At 34.6% G+C, this 17,978-nt stretch overlaps 1 protein-coding gene across 1 annotated transcript in view; it reads right to left on the bottom strand.

The window, feature by feature from the left end:
• Nucleotides 1-553: 553 nt before the first annotated feature.
• Nucleotides 554-17,978, bottom strand: part of gnaz (guanine nucleotide binding protein (G protein), alpha z polypeptide) — a gene marked incomplete at its 3' end in the record, with an annotated part of 30,074 nt that continues 12,649 nt past the window's right edge. The window contains exon 2 of the mRNA XM_038267674.1: nt 554-1,859. Within this exon, the coding sequence (XP_038123602.1) occupies nt 554-1,276 (723 nt within the window). The remainder of the gene's footprint in view (nt 1,860-17,978) is intronic.

Below are 17,978 nucleotides of genomic sequence, written 5' to 3'. Positions count from 1 at the left end.
ATACTCATTAACTATAACTGTCATCTATATTTTAGTATCATCTTGGTGTTTGGTTGCTTTGCTACATAGATGCAGGTGCAGGTGCTAGATGAAGGTAGGAACTCGGTTGTTAGGCGGCCAAATCCTTACCATGATTGAATACTTCAAAAGGAAAATGGTCTCAAACACACATCTTGACGTTTTCGGGTTTATTTAAGTTGTTATAACAGGCTAAGATAATGCTTATATGGTAAAACTGTGGAAAAAGATTTGTGGACTATGTGGAAATGTCTTTCATGACATCATACATCATAATGCTTTTAGATAGACTGTACAAATGCTGCCAAGACCTGTCAGCTAGAAGAAGAATAAGCCAGAAATCTTATTGATGATTACATGTAGTTGCAGTGTAAGCAACATTTAACCAAATATTAGTGGGACTGCATGTAAGACAACATGTGATTTTAAGTATGAATGGATTTTAGAAAATAGATTTTGATCATTTTTTCATAATGAGTTTATGTGAACTTTTGACTGGAACCATAAATGAGTCCTTAACAAGAATATGTCTTACCGTTTGGTTGTCCTCGTAGAGTTTGAGGTCATAGCCGCTTAGTTCAACACAGAATATGATTGCAGTCACACCCTCAAAACAGTGAATCCACTTCTTCCTCTCTGAACGCTGTCCACCAACATCCACCATCTTAAAGGTGAGCTCCTTGAAGGTGAACTTGTTCTCCACGATGCCTGTGGTCATGTCCCGGGAGCGTAAGATGTCTTCTACAGTGGGGATATACTCAGGCGCAGAGATGCGGTCTAGGTCGTTTAGGTAGTAGGCAGTGTTATCCTCTAAGTGGTATTCGTTGGAGCGCTGAAAGCACTCCTGAACCCCTGCATCTGCCCACAGACGTTTCATCACCCCCAGCAGCTCTGGAGTGATCTCCCCTTTACTCTCAGCTGGCCCTGTGAGGGCAAAGAGCTGAACAGCGTCGTAGGCGCGGTCAGCATTGTGAAAGTCTATCTTAAGGGTTGTGAGGGCCCGGATGATGCGGGTGAGAGAGTCGATAGCATTGTATAGGATGAGAGGCTTGTACTCCTTGCAGGCTTCCAGGTTGAAGCCACCACTGTGAATGATTTTCATCTGTTTAACAATGGTGCTCTTGCCGGAGTTGCTGGTCCCCAACAGGAGAAGCTTGATCTCACGCCTTTGCCGTTGACTTTCTGAGCGCAGATGGCGGTCAATCCGCCTTGAGCGCCGAGCCGCCTCCTTCTCCTCCGAGCTCTGACGGCATCCCATGGTCCTCCACCACGTCGTTAGCACAAAGGAACTCGTGCTGGTGCTGGATGGGAAAGCAAATTATAAAGAAGAGGTGGATCAAAAGGAGGTGCTTGTGGTGGTGGCGAAGGAGTTGAAGACTAATTCTGTTGAGTGCAAAGACGCAGGGAAGGATGTAGACAAAAATCTGCTACAGATCAGTTTTAACACAAGACAGTAAATTGGCCACACAGAGGAGTGGCACAGGGGTATTCAATCTGTGATTTCTGTGTGGGCAAAACCCAGACTTGTGGGATGCCCACACAGTGCCTGGCACTGAGATTGGACCGCCTACTGAAGCCAACAGAGCTGAGGTTCATAGCAGGGGCTGCCTCTGAGGAAAAGTACTGGTGAAAGGCTGGAGAAAGATTACTGTATGTCAGCAGAGAACATGGACTTGTTGCTTCCAAATATGAATTCCCAATCACTGTCCTCCCACATGGCTCTGGTGCTGTGTTGTAACCATGCACTTTTGCTTGGTATTTAGCCTGTTGTGTTTATTCCAGGTGATAAGGAAAAAAATCTTCCTCTTCTCTTCTTAGATATTTCCCCAAGGATAGGATGCCTGCCAAGATAGACAGTGAAGAAAAATAAGTTTTTACATTCAGTTTTATACATGTGTCACAGTAAATTAGCTGTAAAAGGAATAGCTGTTGTGTAGAATCTAAGATTCATGTCACTCTAGTGTTTGACTTTTTGTATAAAACATCTTTAGTGGGTATTACAATGTTCTGAATCCATCATGCGATAGGTAATATGACAACAATAAAACATAAAATAGTTAAAAATCGGCCAAAGCAGAGAAATAATTTGATATTTTGCAGGGAATTCAAGCATTTTGATTTGTATTCCTATGTCTATGCTCAGAAACATCTGTTTCATTTTTCTATTTCTTTTCCTTTAGCATCATAAACAAGATTTAGTTTATTAATTCAATGTGATGTCAATTTCTACTCTTACAAACAGACACACTTCCAATGGGAGGAAAATATTACTTTTGCTTTAAAGGAAGTTGGGGCAAATTCCTAGACTTTCAGTACAATACAAGTCCAAAATATCAAAATAAAGGTTCTAGTTGCTTGAGTCTCATACTAGGAGAGGGCAGTAATTACTGTATATGAGATATCTCCACAGAAATTCCTGTCCTATTACTTCAATTATTTTAACAATAGTTTTGAGACAGGAGCAAACATACTATTGTGTCACTTGTCCGCTATGAGATCATGTACCTAAAAAGCAAAACATGTTTCTTCTTTCTTTTTTATGCTCTGATTACACCAAACCCATAGTATTTTGCCCAATAACAGGGTCCACCAATTAAGTTCAAGTGTGTTCAACTGTCTCCGTAGTAATGACAAAAAAGTTTAATGATTGCCATAACAAAATAGAATTTGCAATGAAACCAAATCCTGTGATAAGGCCATGAACAACACCACTATTATATGTTTTTTCTATCCACCTTGAACAATGAGACGAGCACAAGTATGAAAGTACAGCAAAGAGCCTTTAATACTGAAGGACAAAAACGGTATAACTGCACAAGGAAGCTTCACTGCATGCAGAAGGAAAAAAAATGACAAACACTGGTCTCTTCCACTAAGCTCCCTATCGTCAAAGCTAAGTAGGAAAAAGTTTGCCAGAGGTTTGCACTCTTGGTCTTGTCTATTTATCTCATTACCAGCTTGCCAAATGTTTCTGGACTCCCAGCTTTGTATTAAATGATCTACTTAATGTAATGTACTTTGTAATTTCAGGGGAGATTTTTTATTTAAAAAATAACAACGAACAAAAGGAAGCTATCTAGGACATTGATCAGATTTTCTTATTACCGTAAAAATAAAACCAACCGATTGACAAAAACCTGCTTTCTAAAATGAACAATAAAAAAGGTATTCCATCTCTACAAAGATCTCAAAATCATGTTATTAACGAAAAGGCTTTATACAATTAAGGTGTGGGTGGTTAGGTTGCACACAAGATGAATGATTGGAAGACAACAGCAGCATAATTTTATATGTCATCTTTGGTAAATAATTGACAGAAGAAAATCTTCTGGCTCCAGCAATCACAAAGCATTCTGTACAAAGCAGATGTAAGACTCCCTTTCCCAAGTAGTTATATCCCGTCTAAAAGGTTCCTTCAAAGAAAAAGGTGTATACCTCTATAGGGAGTCATCAGTTATCCCATAACCCTCAGGAATAAAGATCAGCCCATATTGTGTATATATATATATAAAAAAAAACACATAATATTGCCTGGGATATACAGGTTCCATATGCATCCAATGTAAATCAGAACATTTTGGGAGGTAAGTAAGGCACTCCCATTAAATGATTTAGTAACGACTATGATGTCTGTAAAACTGTGTGCTAAAGCAATACACACTATGATAAATAGGTGTTGTCTTGTATAAGAACAGTTTGGGCACCACATGATATTTCACCAACTTCAACTTTAAAGGGATGTGAGTGCTCAGCACAGCCAGCACTGATGAACTGTCCAAAAATGTTTTGGCAGACCGACACACAGCCTGAAAGGATTTGGTCCAGATTAAAGATTCAAATGTACTAACCCGTTTAATTAGAGGACTTACCACATTTGAAAAAAAACTTGATTAAAATCCAACTGCTATTGCAAATTACATCTAGCTGATGCTAAGAGTTTGATTCCTTTTGTGGGGGTGTTGATGCTTTGGAGATCAATAAACTGAGTACGTGGGAAATAGTCTTGTTTTGGAATTAAAAAATCCTGGGTTTTAAAGCAGAAAAACTAAACTTACGTTTTTAATCACAACTGTTACAATGAAAAACATACAGAGATGTAATTGGGACTCATTTGTAACAAAGTTAGCCAAATGCAGATGTTCATGTTTTGTCTCAGACCTAATGAAAGGGACCTGAAACCAGAAAAAAAATCCCTGAGAGTTTGTAGTATTGGTAGGTCTTTAATTTCTTTTCTGTTTTTTTTTTTTTTTGGCTTTTTATAAGGAAAAAAAAAATCTTAATTAATAAATCCTGCCTGACTTATCCCATAAGATTATCATCCACAAAGCCCTATGTAGCAGTGTCATTATTATTAGCTAGTATTTTTTTCAAAGTCAAAATATCACTACACTATCATAGTAAGGTGTAGATATATTAATTTGTATATCGAAACATATATGTTTACACCAACATCACTGCCTTAAAAACAAGAAAAATGTTTTATAGGATTTTTTTTTTACTCTTTTTGCCAGAACAGACCCTGGAAACTGAGTTTAATTTATAGAGTAACTTTGTTTACTGAGGTTAAATTATTCATTTGTTGTTGTTTCTTTCAGGATCTAAATCACTTCAAATCACTTAAGTTTTATTAAAATCAGTGACAGCATTTAATAATTGTGCATTTTAATGAAAATGCTGATGAGTCTTGTATAATTTTGAGTTAACAAAACATTTATATTTTGTGACTTTGGACTGATCCGGGAAGAAAATGCTAATGACATCTCACCAAGAAATGTTTAGCACCCTGACATAAAAAAGGACTAACTGTTATGGTTCTCCCCTTTTGAAATTTTGAGTTTTTAGTTTTCAGTTTTTGCTATCAAAGTAAGTCTGTTTTGTTGATCTTAGGTTTATTTTTCATTTTGTGTTATATTTAAGCCAGTCTTCAATTACTCTCTGTTTCCCCCTTGTGCCTGTCTCCTTTCCCCTAGCTCCCTTAGTTTCTGGAATGTATATTTCTATATTCAAACCAATCACATGATAAATTCCCTGACCTAAAAAAAAGGATTTGCCTCACTCATCTGTTTTTGGGTCGTCAATCAACCTCACCTAGGGTGGCCAGATGTCCGGCTTTAGGGCGGACAGTCCGGATTTTCATTGCACTGTCCGGCGTCCGGCGCTGCACCCAGCCGGACGTGTATTAGTCCTCCTTTACCCCCAGATTCCACATACTCCGTCAGCGCTCCGCCCCGCTCACGTACGGAGTACTTGTCTGTCATGTAAATCAATGAGAGCTGTTCCACATCCTCCGCTCGTCACCGCCCACGTACGTCTTCTCCGTCCTTCACCGTCAAAATACGGAGCTGAGCTATTTTTTGCTCCTCTCCGGTCCGTCCAGATCAAGACCCGCTATTGCAATCGCACCAAACAGAAAAAAGAATGTAGAGAAGACCCGGTTTGTCAAATTAAATTATAGTAAAAACAGATCGGTATCTAGAAATTAGAGCATAGTTTGTATATATTCCCAAAAACTAAGAGCAATTAATTAAATAATTGGATGCAGACTATTGGTGCTTCAACAGACCAGGAAGAAGTTGTGAGATTCTAGAGTGAATCTCACAACTTTAAAAGAAAATTCTTATTGCAGGAATGAATGAAGAGATGATGAGTTTGGAAGCAGAGAATAAACAGAGTTCATACAAACTATGTATGATCCTAGTTATCCCTGTTACAAAAATCCACAACAGAAAGAAAATATTTGGGCAGAAACTGAACATCTGCTGGATGATGATGGGGATTTTTTTAATATGTCAGATTAAATTAAGCGTTCACAGGTTTTATACAGGAATGAGGAACTCTAATTTAATGCTCTTTTAATGCTATTAGAAATAATTTTAATGCCATCAACAAGTATCATGTACACAAGTTATTAGTTTACATGAAATAAGGAGCTGTAAGCACAGTTCCATGACTCGTTTATATATATATATATATATATATATATATATATATATATATATATATATATATATATATATATATATAGATATATATATATATATAGATATAGATATGGATAGATAGAGAACATGGTGAAATCATCTTTACTCTCGACAGGCTGCAGCCATGTCATGAATTCCTCTTTTCCAGCCACTTTTTGCAGTTTGCATCGTCCTATTCTCTAGCTCTTTCTCGAGCTTCTTTTCCAAACAACTGCTTTATGATCAATTGCAGCAGTTCTGCGCAAATTAATCGTGTTAAAAAATGGTCACTTTTTAAACACCACAATGTATTAAATAAATACAAATGCTGGGAACCAATTCTTTTTTACATTTCTTTAATATTTTGTTCTATTCAGCTACACAAGCATCCTCTTTAAACTACTAAGAATTGTGCTATAAATGTAACTTTACCCGATTCTTATGTACACCTTAGTAATTTATTGATATGCCGCACAATGTCCTCCTTTTTGGTGCTATAGAAATGGCCACCCTAACCTCACCGCCCTTGTTGACACTAACTTCTAATTTCAAGGTTAAAATTTTGCAGCTAGGTTTTTACCATGGAACATTTAATTCAGTCACCTTTCTGAATTAATGTCACACTTTATTGTTGGTTTAGCACAGATTAAATTGAGGACATGCAATGTGTCCCTAAAGCTCTTTTTACCCATTAGATGAATAACATTGATGGCCCCAGTACTAATTTCATATGACCATTAAGAATTAGTAAACATCAACATTAATGTTTCTCAAAGGATTATAAAATCTAATCATGATATAGAGAGCATGCACAATAAATACCAAGGTCATGTGAAAAATTAATTTGTGTATAGCAAAAGTTTTAAGACAATGAGTTTTCATACTAAAATGTATATTTGTAAAACAATTATCTACCCATGCCCAGTGTCTGCTGCTCTGCAAAAAATGTTTTATCTGGCTAACATAATTAGTCACACTCCTCAGGACTGGCGTGTCAAGCTAATCTTTTTAGAAATAAGTGATCTGCTATCTGATATGTGAAATCAATCATGTGGTTAAATGTGCAGTTTACTAATGGGTGTAAACTCCCCACTACAGGAGCAGTGGCTGCATAGGCGGAAATAAATGCTAACCCAAAGAGCTTTGGCTGGCAGGTACTTAGAAACAGCTTTGCAGCCATGCTAACAAGAGTTAAAGAGATCTAAAAAAATGAATGGCAAAAATCTTACTTTCGTTTAATTGCATTTAATTTTATTTTTTCAACATACAGTTGTACTCGTGGTTAAAAATGGTGCTTTCATCGACAGCTGACATAATATATTTACTTCAAGCACATTACAGTAAGAGATTTTAAGAGGGGTAAAAAAAACTGCTTTAAATTTATAACACTATCAAATTGAAATCCTGTAAGATTAATGAATAATAAATAAGAAACCTGTTAGAATGTTCAGTAACAAGCAGGCATGAACAGAAGATACTTGCCTGTTATTGATTAGACTATATGGATAAATTCAACAATATTGACTGACGGACGGACGGCTAGTTTTCTTAATGTGTTGTTTCTGTTGTTACAGTTGGATATTTTACCAATATATTCTGTGATTGTTCCATTTACAATGAATCTTGAAAAATAATTGTATTTTTCATATATATATATATATATATGAATTAGGAATTATCCCAGTATCAAGACGTTATACTTGGAGTTTGCATGTTCCCTCTGGGTTCCCTCTGGCCCCCTTCCACTCACTTCTGCCTGACTTTGAGATTAATGGTCCTTAGATATGAGTGTGTAGTCCTTATGTTGTCTTGTGTTAAACTGGTAACCTTTCTAGGTTGCACCTTGATTTACACCACTTGATGCCAGGAACAGGCACCAGTCCCCTCCTCATGCTTCCTGGCCAGTGTTAATTTCAACTAAGGCCATTTAGGTTTTCTGTGCAGCGCTTCTTTTGATTTCTTCACTTGACTTCCCCACTCTCTTTGGCCTTTTCTGACAGATTCTGAACCATATGATAAATAAGCTAACCATATCTACCCTTTCCACATTAGCACATGCGGTTAAAACACACGAAATCAAGGTATAAAAATATAAGTATGGTAGACAAATGATGCAACTTGAATAAAATAAATATGTTTTTGGGGGAGTTTGCTCATTTTACAAGCTGGTGTTTTACAGCTTTGCTGTTGAGCAAAGCTGCAATATATGATTTTATTTTTTCTTGCTATCACAGTGAAAAATAACGAGCTGAAGTTGGCAGGTATTTTTCTTACTTTCATACAGCTTTAATATACTAGCAGAATGACTTAAATATTAAATGGGAATAAATCTCAACCATGGATCAAGTGGCTAGGATTTTTTTCTTTATTCTTGGATAAATTCGTTTTTTTAATTTTTTAAGAACATGCTCTCAAAGAAAAAACAAAACAAAATAAAATCTCAGAGGACAAAAACAGAAGAACAAAGCAATAACAAAACATCTGTAAACAAACAGAGAAGGGAACCTTCTTTAATAATTTTAGGCAAATAACCCTCCATTCAAAATAGCATATCCAGCCAAAGCAGTTCATTCCTATCATTGAATCAGGCAACCTTGGAAGCACTTTAAAGCTACTTGTATATTTTCCATGTTACAGTTTCTAAAATGTAAGTCACTTGTTTCAAAGTTTTACTTCAACCAATAAAATAAGTTTTTTTAATTTTAAAAAGATCAACAGAATAGAAAAGATTTTGAAATCAGTGCTCAGTAAAGATCACCATGATGCCAGATTAATGTTAGTATTAGCTCTATGTTGGAAAAAAAAAAAAAAAAACATGAAAACTCAGTGGGGAGAAAAAAGTTGCCCTTTTAAAATTTGTGATTTAAAGCATATTCTATTTAGTCATTCTATGTGACACTAATTCATTTGCACAAATATCAAATCTGCCCATCTGAGGGCAGCAACTTAATGCGTTTAGGCATCTAGAAATGGTAAAGAACCAGTTGACTTTTTCAGCCACAATCAACCTTTCGGTTTCTCTGAAACTGAAAAACTGAAAATTAATATCAAAAAAGAAAAACAAAATGTCTTGCAAGCAGAATTTGTGATGATTTGAAAGGTTTTGTGGATGCCATAGGTCAGGAAATAATTGGTAGGCTATTTGGAGATGACATAAAGGTAATAATAGCTTGAGTATCAAAGCATGCAGAAAACTATTACTGGAGGCATAGCATGCTGACCCTTAAGGAAAATGGGCTGCAGGAGCAGATCTTAATCCAAAAGTAATCCTTTGGCATGTGTTAGAATAGGACACTTGTATCACAGATGTGCAGCTGACAAATCTGCACCAACTACATGATATGATTATTTCCATATGGACATCAAATACATTAGAAATTGTTGGATTGTAGCAGTTTTTTTTTTTTTTAGAAAGAAAGAAATTATGTTAAACCTGGTAACAGAGGAGTTACCAGGTTTTATATAAATTATTCCTTTATCCAAAGTTATACATTTGTTTCAAGAGGAATTGTTACCATTTTAGCCTCAAATGCAAAACCTGACAATATAGAACTACAATGAAATAATTTCTCTATCAAAATGTTTGTTGCTTGGAAGAAAAAACAAAACAAAAACATTTTTATGCAGTTGTTAGTAAATGTGTTGTGCAAGTTAAATACTAAATTGTTTCTGCATTCCTGCAGCAGAAATAACATAACTTAAGGAACAATGTTATAAACTTCGTTCCAGCTATGTTATTCAATGTTTCATCCTCTGTAGAAGAGCTACATCTAATAACATTTTTGCTTTCATCTCTGCTTAAATAAAATGTTACTCGATGCTTAATGACTGAAATGACTGTTGGGTAACTTTTAATGTCAGTGTTTGCTGTCATCCACTTTCCATTATGCAATCCCTCTGTATTCTGCAACTACTTTAGTTAATTGGGGTGGGGCATTTTTCTCAGATCTGGGTTCTGACTTCACAGCTAATCAAAACAAAGCACATATTGCTGGGAAAACAGTGACCCAATGCAGTGCATAACATGCCTGCTTTTCAATGCATATTGTAGTTCTAAAGTGGTAAGACACTCTTGTGAGAATAAATTCATTAAATCCTTAGTGGTTGTCAACCCTGGGTTTGCAGTCAGTTAGCATTAATTCTGCTTTAATGACTAATAGGTACAAATGAGGCCAAATATATATTTTTTTTCATGAAAGGGATTCGTTGGATGCAGCAATTTCTTACTTAGATAACAATACAGTGGTTGCAGAGCATCAGCATTACATCAGTAATGTGTTTTGATTCAGAGAGAGCAGTTAGTATCAGTTCAGTACAATTAACCTAGCAAGACAGCCTAGTTTTAATTATCAGCCTAGAGTTGATAATTAAACTACACTTTAATGGGTTAAGCTTTAAATAACCCAATACTTACCACACACACATCTACATACATGGAATGGATTTAATCTTCTCATTAACAAAGATAACTTTACTAAATTGTTGCTGTCAAAAAGTCTTCCAATCAAACCCAGTATAACATGTATACTGAGAATGTTTACCAAGCTGAATGAAATACATTTAAACAAATTTGACCCAATGTTTTACTTCAGATATAACAGAAACATAACTGGAAATGTACCTATTAGACTGTGTAGTTCAAATGCCTCATAAAAGAAAAAAAACAGAAGAAAAAAAGGAAAGAAACAAAAAAGTAGGGAATAAATATATATGGCATGGAAATAGAATAAACAGGAATTGTTGAAGTGGTTTAAGATTTTATACTGCATACAGTATGATATATGTTTTATTATGTCTCCTTTACCTTTCCCCTAAAGTTAAATTCTCTACACACAGTCAATTAATGTCTTCATATTGTCAGATAATAATGGACTGAATGAATCAGAACAGAAGCCACATTGAAAAAACATCCTTAAAATTAGTAAAAATGCCTTAAAATAAATTTATTTACCATTAATCTGAGTATGAAAATACAATGATCTGCCAATGGAATGAGAATTTTTACCCTTAAAATAAGATAATTAGATATTGCCCACTTGGAATAAGAGACTGTCATTTTCTTTTTCTTTTTTAAAATGTAAATTGTCTAATTCCATTGGCAATTCTGCTTAATTCAAGAGAAAAATGCAGTTATTTTAGGACAAAATTACTTGTTTTGATTTACATTTTCTGCAGTGCAGTAAGCCTTGCTATCTGGCTTGTAAGTATTATTTCATTTCCATGTTGTTTTTATAGATATTTTTTATGTGGATTTTATAGCAGAAGTGAGTATGAGAGATAAAACGTGTTTGTCTAAGTCTGTCAGAGAGTCTATGTCAAAACAGATTGAAAAGTGTACCAGTTTCACAGTATATTTCTAGATACATTTATCATCAGAAAAAAAGACATTCTATAGTTTAATGGATTCAGGATTTAAAAAATGCTAAAATGCCTACTTTGTTGGTTTTTTTCCATTTGTCCTTCTATCTTCAAAAAGAAAATATGGCCATTGCAGAAAATTGTGCAGGCAAGAAGGGAGCCTACACTAATGAAAATTAAAGCTTGTTTTTCTTTTTCACACTGCCATTATGTAATTATATTTTGCAGTGAGCTTGTTTTATGTATTCCATACCAATTTTACATAATTATCTATCTTTTGATATGAACTTTTCTTGGCATCTATGTGCACAACACTTGTTGAATGTGTACAAGTGCTATACAAATGTATGGGTAATGACCTACTAATAACATGTCTTATTCTCATGCTGCCTTAAGTACGAGTTCTGTCTACACTGATGAGGGTTCAGTTATGTACCATAGTCCAAAGTGCTTTTAGTGGCTGAGGTTACAGGTTAGTTTGTTTCTGAATATTTCAGCTAATAATTATCTAACCGTTTAGGGGCTCTTATTGACTGTAAAGAGTATAACCTTCATTTTAGTACGCACATAATTTCTATCAAATGAGCACATCATTTATAAAATCGCAAGCATTGGAGAAATAATTGGGCTTAATTAAAAGATATGTATAGTTATTGATTATAGTTTTTAATAGCAACAAAAAAGTAGAAATTACACTACATTACTTACTCTAATGCCAGGATATGCATTCTTGATGTTTCACAAAATGCCCTCCATTCCTTGCATTGAGTCACAAATAAAAGTGCTGTTCACATACAAAAGCATTCTTTACCAGATAAAAACAGTATGAAGGCAGCTTTACCATGTTCCTAACGGAGCATGGTGAGATAAATGTAGGTCTTCAATAATCTGTGTAGGTCACAGTTAAAGTTGTTTTTAAGTTCTTAATTACTTATCTGACTATAGATTTATGCAAGTAATCCAGGATCTTTTCTTTTTCTCAACACACAATTATCTGTTCTATCATCTTTCCCATTTTGCATAGTAGCCGAGAGAAACAGTAAAACCAAATTTAAAAGTTTTTTTTGTTTGTGTTTTTTTTCATGCATAAAACAATATCTAAATATTTTCAATATAAGACAATAAATATATTCAAATGTTTCAGTGTGGCGAGAAAACTAAATGTTAGCGCTTCTGTTAGAGGTAGAAGGTAAATGTCTCTGATACTGTAAGAAAGAGGTGAAGATTACTCAAGTTAAATGGATTATGAATGAGGTGTGCCGGTGTGTGTGAGTGCATTTCAGCATTTTAAATGATCCGTTTGCATTTCAGAAGGATGAGGAGCTGGAGGAAGAATAATGGGCTCCACAACATTTGCCTGTCAACAACAACTGCTGTCTCATGTAATTGACCAGAATGTAATCACATTTCCCACTTATGAAACACAACCGGTATCGATTTCCACTGATCGGCCTTAGCTTTATGACAGGAAGAGTGACTAATTCCAGTCTTCTTGCTTTACTGCTAGGAAAACATGCTGCCAGCTAACACCCATGTAAACATCTCCCGATTAGTAACAGAGTGCATTACAACAGCACCAAGTGGTCATAATGTTATAGCTGATGGTCTCTATTTTACAAATAACCAAGGTAAAGCAGATAAGCAGACAGGACGTTAATGTAAGCAACATGGAGAGTGGCACCTGTGTTGGAAAAAAAACAACTAAAACCACCATCATGTTCATTGTTCCTTTAAAGATCACAATCAAAAACGTGTGTTTGGCCATTTTAATCTCTTCAGAACAGCTTGGTGCTTAGGTAATGTAGCTCTTTGATAAAGGTAGAACACTAAGGCCCCAAGGGTTATAGCTAGTTTGTCATCATCACTTACATTTTCTCCTCAGTAATCCTTGGAGTTTTAAACGCATAATTAATTAATGGAAAACACTATTTCAGGTCTGTTGTATTGATAATAGTTGAAATTATCTTAAAAAGCATTCAAACAGAAACAAAGGATCATAAAGAAATTGCTTTCTAGTTTTACTGAAATTTAGGAAAGCGGTTCATTAGGTTTTTTGTCTAAATGATGCAACTTACAAACCCACCAAAAACCAAAAAAACACTAAAGCAACAGTTTTTTATCGAGATTTGATATATTGAGATTTGATACTTTATTGCCAGAGTTTAGAAACAGTGAACTCAAAGGATTTTTTGCTTTCTTTATTATCCTCTTCCATGTAAGATGTGGTAAAATAAAATGTGGTCCCCATCAAGTCAAGTTGTTTAATACTTCCAGCTACTTTAAACCAACAGCTGATAACTATAAATATTTTATGAATGTAAATAGCAGAAGTTTTGTGTAAGTTTGTTTTTTTTTTCACTGTAATTTTCTTTTTTAGGTGTGTCATATGTTTTCTATTTTCAAGAGTGGCTGAGAGAAATTGGCCTCTGTGTACTGACGTATTTATACCCCAAGGCAAATGGAAGTCATGGGACACTAACTAAATGTTCTTACACACCCTTATTAATTTAAACCAACACTGAAATATACATACACATTTTTTTGCTGTTTTTATTCTATACACATATATACTCTAGATAGCCTAATATTTGTGAATCCAATGATTTAGTTAACTGTTTTGTTAAAAAGGATCTTTCCCAATTGAATTGTGCACAGCTACAATGACCTTGGAAAAGTGACAAGTGCAAGGGGTGGCAGCATCATTTTGGGTGTTTATTTGCAATAAGACAGAGTAGCGCACTATTGATTAGATTAGATTTGCAGAAAATGACATCATGTTGAAATACAGAAGTGACATCTAAAGACCCCTGCCTAATTGAATAAGCACAAATACCCTGTGATAATATAAAATAATCATAAGCATGCTCCAATATTTGTTCCAAAAAAGTCACAGAGAGAAAACAAAAAGGTATTTGAGAGCCAGACTAAACCAAAAACAAGTGATTTGTTTACACCCTTTCTAAATGAGAGAATGTCCCAAAATTCTACCAAAGCATTGTGAAAAGCGTGTGGAAAGATAACCTAAAGGTTTTATCCAATTTATAAGGTTAGAGGGAATTCTGTTATGTATGGATGAAAGGGATGTTAACTCCAAATGATAATAACAACCGTATTACCCGTGAACAACAATACAAAAAAAAAAATATACATATATATATATATATATATATATATATATATATATATATATATATATATATATATATATATATATATATATATATATATATATATATATATATATATATTGATTTAATATCATTATTTACTATTATGCATCTTTGTATACAGTGTATCTTTGTATCTACTGTACTTATCTTGAAGTATAAGTGCTTCGTGGCTGGAAAAAGACAATGTTTTAGAAATGAAAGGTTGTCTTTAAGAAAATAGGAATGACAGAAATTGCCAATCACAATTTTTTTTGGTAAGATTTATGCTGTAGCTTTATTTAGAGCCTAGAGTGTTTAACAGCTGAAAGGTGTGAACCAAGTGATCTTCACACGAGGAGAAGTATATGTATATGTGCTCATAGAAACTATAAGAGAGAACACTAACTTTGATCAGTTATGTGTAACCCTACAAAAAAATGAGTGTACAATTTGATGCCAGTCTCTCCCATTTTTTCTTTAAAAAATGCAATAAATCAAAATTTTGTTGTGTTCTTTAAGGGCAAATCATGTTTTTTTTTTACAGGTCAGATAATTGAATACACAGAAGCACATATTTTCAAATGATAACAAAACAATTAAAACACACAACAACTCAAAGATTTTAAATAACGTCTGGATCAAACAGTTTTAGAGATTTATTATTTATAGTTTACTTAGACACATTGCCTGAATCATAACAATTTTAATGTAAATGGAGTCCAAGTAGACAATAAATAGAAATACACAAAGGTAAAGCAGTATTGATCAACAGAGATTCTTTCTGACATAAAATCTGTCCCAAGGGGTGAAACACAAAGATATATTTCACAGGCTGTAAAGTAAACCAGATAAAATGTTTCCAAGAGTCTGCTTACTTCTGTGTGGATTTTAGACCAGAACATTAGCCTCTATTATTGCCCTGTTCCTCCCCATGTAGTCTCAGACTTTGCTAAATGATGCCAGATACTTTCATCTAGATAGACAAATAATACATTTTTTGAAAGGCTTATTGAAATTTCCTGAAGACATGTTTACTATATTTTATTGTTAACATTTACAATCTTGAATAAAATTATTGAAACATAAAAAAAATACTGTCCTTCAATTTCTTATGCCATAAAAGCAGTTTGTTAGGCAGCTTAAAAAGGTGGTACAGTTGTGCCGTTGCCAGGGTTGACAGGTTCTTATCTGAGCTGTGATTTTATTTCTTAGGTCAGTAGCTCATTTAGTTGTTCTTGAATCATTGGTGCTTGGTACCTGATATCAGGGGGGTTAATGGTGGTGCCCTCATCTGACCTTGAAACTTCGGTTACCATTGACATAGCTTGCATTTGTGAAACTGAGAAAACCGCTGCCGTTTGTGGAACCCTGAGCAACTAGGTGTTAAGGTGTTAGTTCAGAATGTGGGTATTGAAGCTTCCATAGTGCCTTTTTCATAACCACATTGGTCAGGGTTACTGGAGAAGTAGCATTCCAATAGTGCCCTATTATGTTCTCGTATCCATTGTCTTGTTCTGTTTCTGTAATGTTTAGAGAATACTTCTGCAACTGTTAATATGTATGGTGGTTTACTTTTACGGAGCAAGGTACTTTTAATTTGTCTGGAACAGATTTCTTTTAGAATTTTTTTTTTTTTAAATAAAGATTCAAAATAAATATTTTGCTTTCTAAATTATCACTTAGTAAATTTTCTGTTTTGATTTATTTGAATTACTAGTTTGCATTTATCATTTTTTTAATGGAAGGGTATGTAAACTTTCATGCACAACTGCATATAAACTTATCCTAATTTTAATCGTTTTTTCTATGTCATCAAATGTGTTTATTGGTTGGTATTCATTCCAGCTAAATTCTTTCAAAGCCTGAAAGCAATGCTGAGGGTAATTTACACACTACGCTCAAAAGCTTCCAGAAAGAGTGCATCAAAGGCTGTTACATCCTGCTGCTTTTGTGCTTTAAAACCTTATCTTAAGATGAAGCCTAAGCATTTTCCATAAAAATAATCTCTGTATCTCTGTTAACCCACATATTTCATGCCTGATAAACACATTTACCATATTTACTCTTTAATATCTGGCTGACCGTAACTTCAACAAGACAACACAGAGGGTCTGGAATTGACAGCTGACCCTTTCTTGTGATAATCCGAGTCATGTGAAGCAGAGTACATGCAAGGCAGAGATGAACAAGATAACACAAATCATGAGTATGGATGGTTCACTGAGTTTTGCAATTAAGAAAAAGGAAGTTGTGAATTACATGGTAGGGGAACAGCAGGGCACGATACAGTGTGCAGACTGAATCTTTTTGAGCTGTAATGCAGTGGAATGTAGGACAAAGTGCAGACTGTCAATTTCATGCTGTGAGACTCAGACCAATAGATCAATCTCACCTCTGTGCCAATTAACGGAGGTCTTACAGACAGAGTCTTATCATGTGAAGCTCCCTGAAAACTTCACCTGATCAAACTGCTGCTGAAAAATCCCCAAACCCTAATAATGTCTGATTTTAACGGAGCAGGCTGTCCAACCCAGAAGGCCTGTATCTGAGTGATGAGTCAGAGCTTTGTGGTCGCTCCACTTTGCGTCAGAATTATATGAGATGTAGGTCGCAGGAAAAGGGATCTTCAGCTTCACTGAGAGGCTTACATTTTTCATTTGATCCAAAGCTGACTTTGAATTGACTATGAAGTCAAAGTTACGTACATCGTTTCCTTTTTCTGGTAAAATAAGCATCATGTCATCTCATAGGATAAAATTGAGATATCTGCTGCCATTAGCATTTATTTTATATGTAAACTGCTTTCGGGAGATATTTTAGCCTGGTTAAATCTAAAAGAATCAATTTAATAAAATGATTCCAGAAAAAAATTTACTAAATTAATTAAATTAACTTTACTACTAACTACTGTACTTAGTGAACTGTCTCACCTCTGGATCTTTAAAAAACATTATAAAGTCTGCTTTGGTGGCCTTCCCAAATGAAATCATATGGACTAAGCAAAAGATACTTTAATTTCATATTTTAGCATTTAATCAGGTTTAATCAGCTTAGGGATTCAGGTTTACTACCTTCTCCCTGAGTTTCTCAGCTGTATGGATCAAGAGTAAATCAGATAAAAGTGAGAAGATATCACCATTTTTTTAAATAATTTTTTATTCATAGAAACTCGGTAAATAAATATATTCTGCTAAATTAAAATGAAGAGACAGCCAACCTGTATATAATTTTGCAAACAAAATTTTTACAAAGACACTCATGATGATTATTAGTGTTTTATTTTTGCATTATTCACCAAACTAAATGGAAATCTTCAATAAAGAAAGCACAGACAATGGATTAGGTAATTCCATGGAAAAGGGAAGGAGTGTGGTGACCGAACCTTTATGACTTATCATCTAATAAGCTATACTTTTCAGGGATCTCTAGATTATTACATTATTTTGAGCTAAAACTGGTTTATATAAAGTTTCAGAGCTTAACCATCCTAAGG

Source organism: Cyprinodon tularosa, unplaced genomic scaffold (assembly GCF_016077235.1).
Source record: "Cyprinodon tularosa strain WSP-4 unplaced genomic scaffold, ASM1607723v1 ctg680, whole genome shotgun sequence".
Lineage (NCBI taxonomy): Eukaryota > Metazoa > Chordata > Actinopteri > Cyprinodontiformes > Cyprinodontidae > Cyprinodon > Cyprinodon tularosa.
This window is presented reverse-complemented; position numbering and strand designations above follow the sequence as displayed.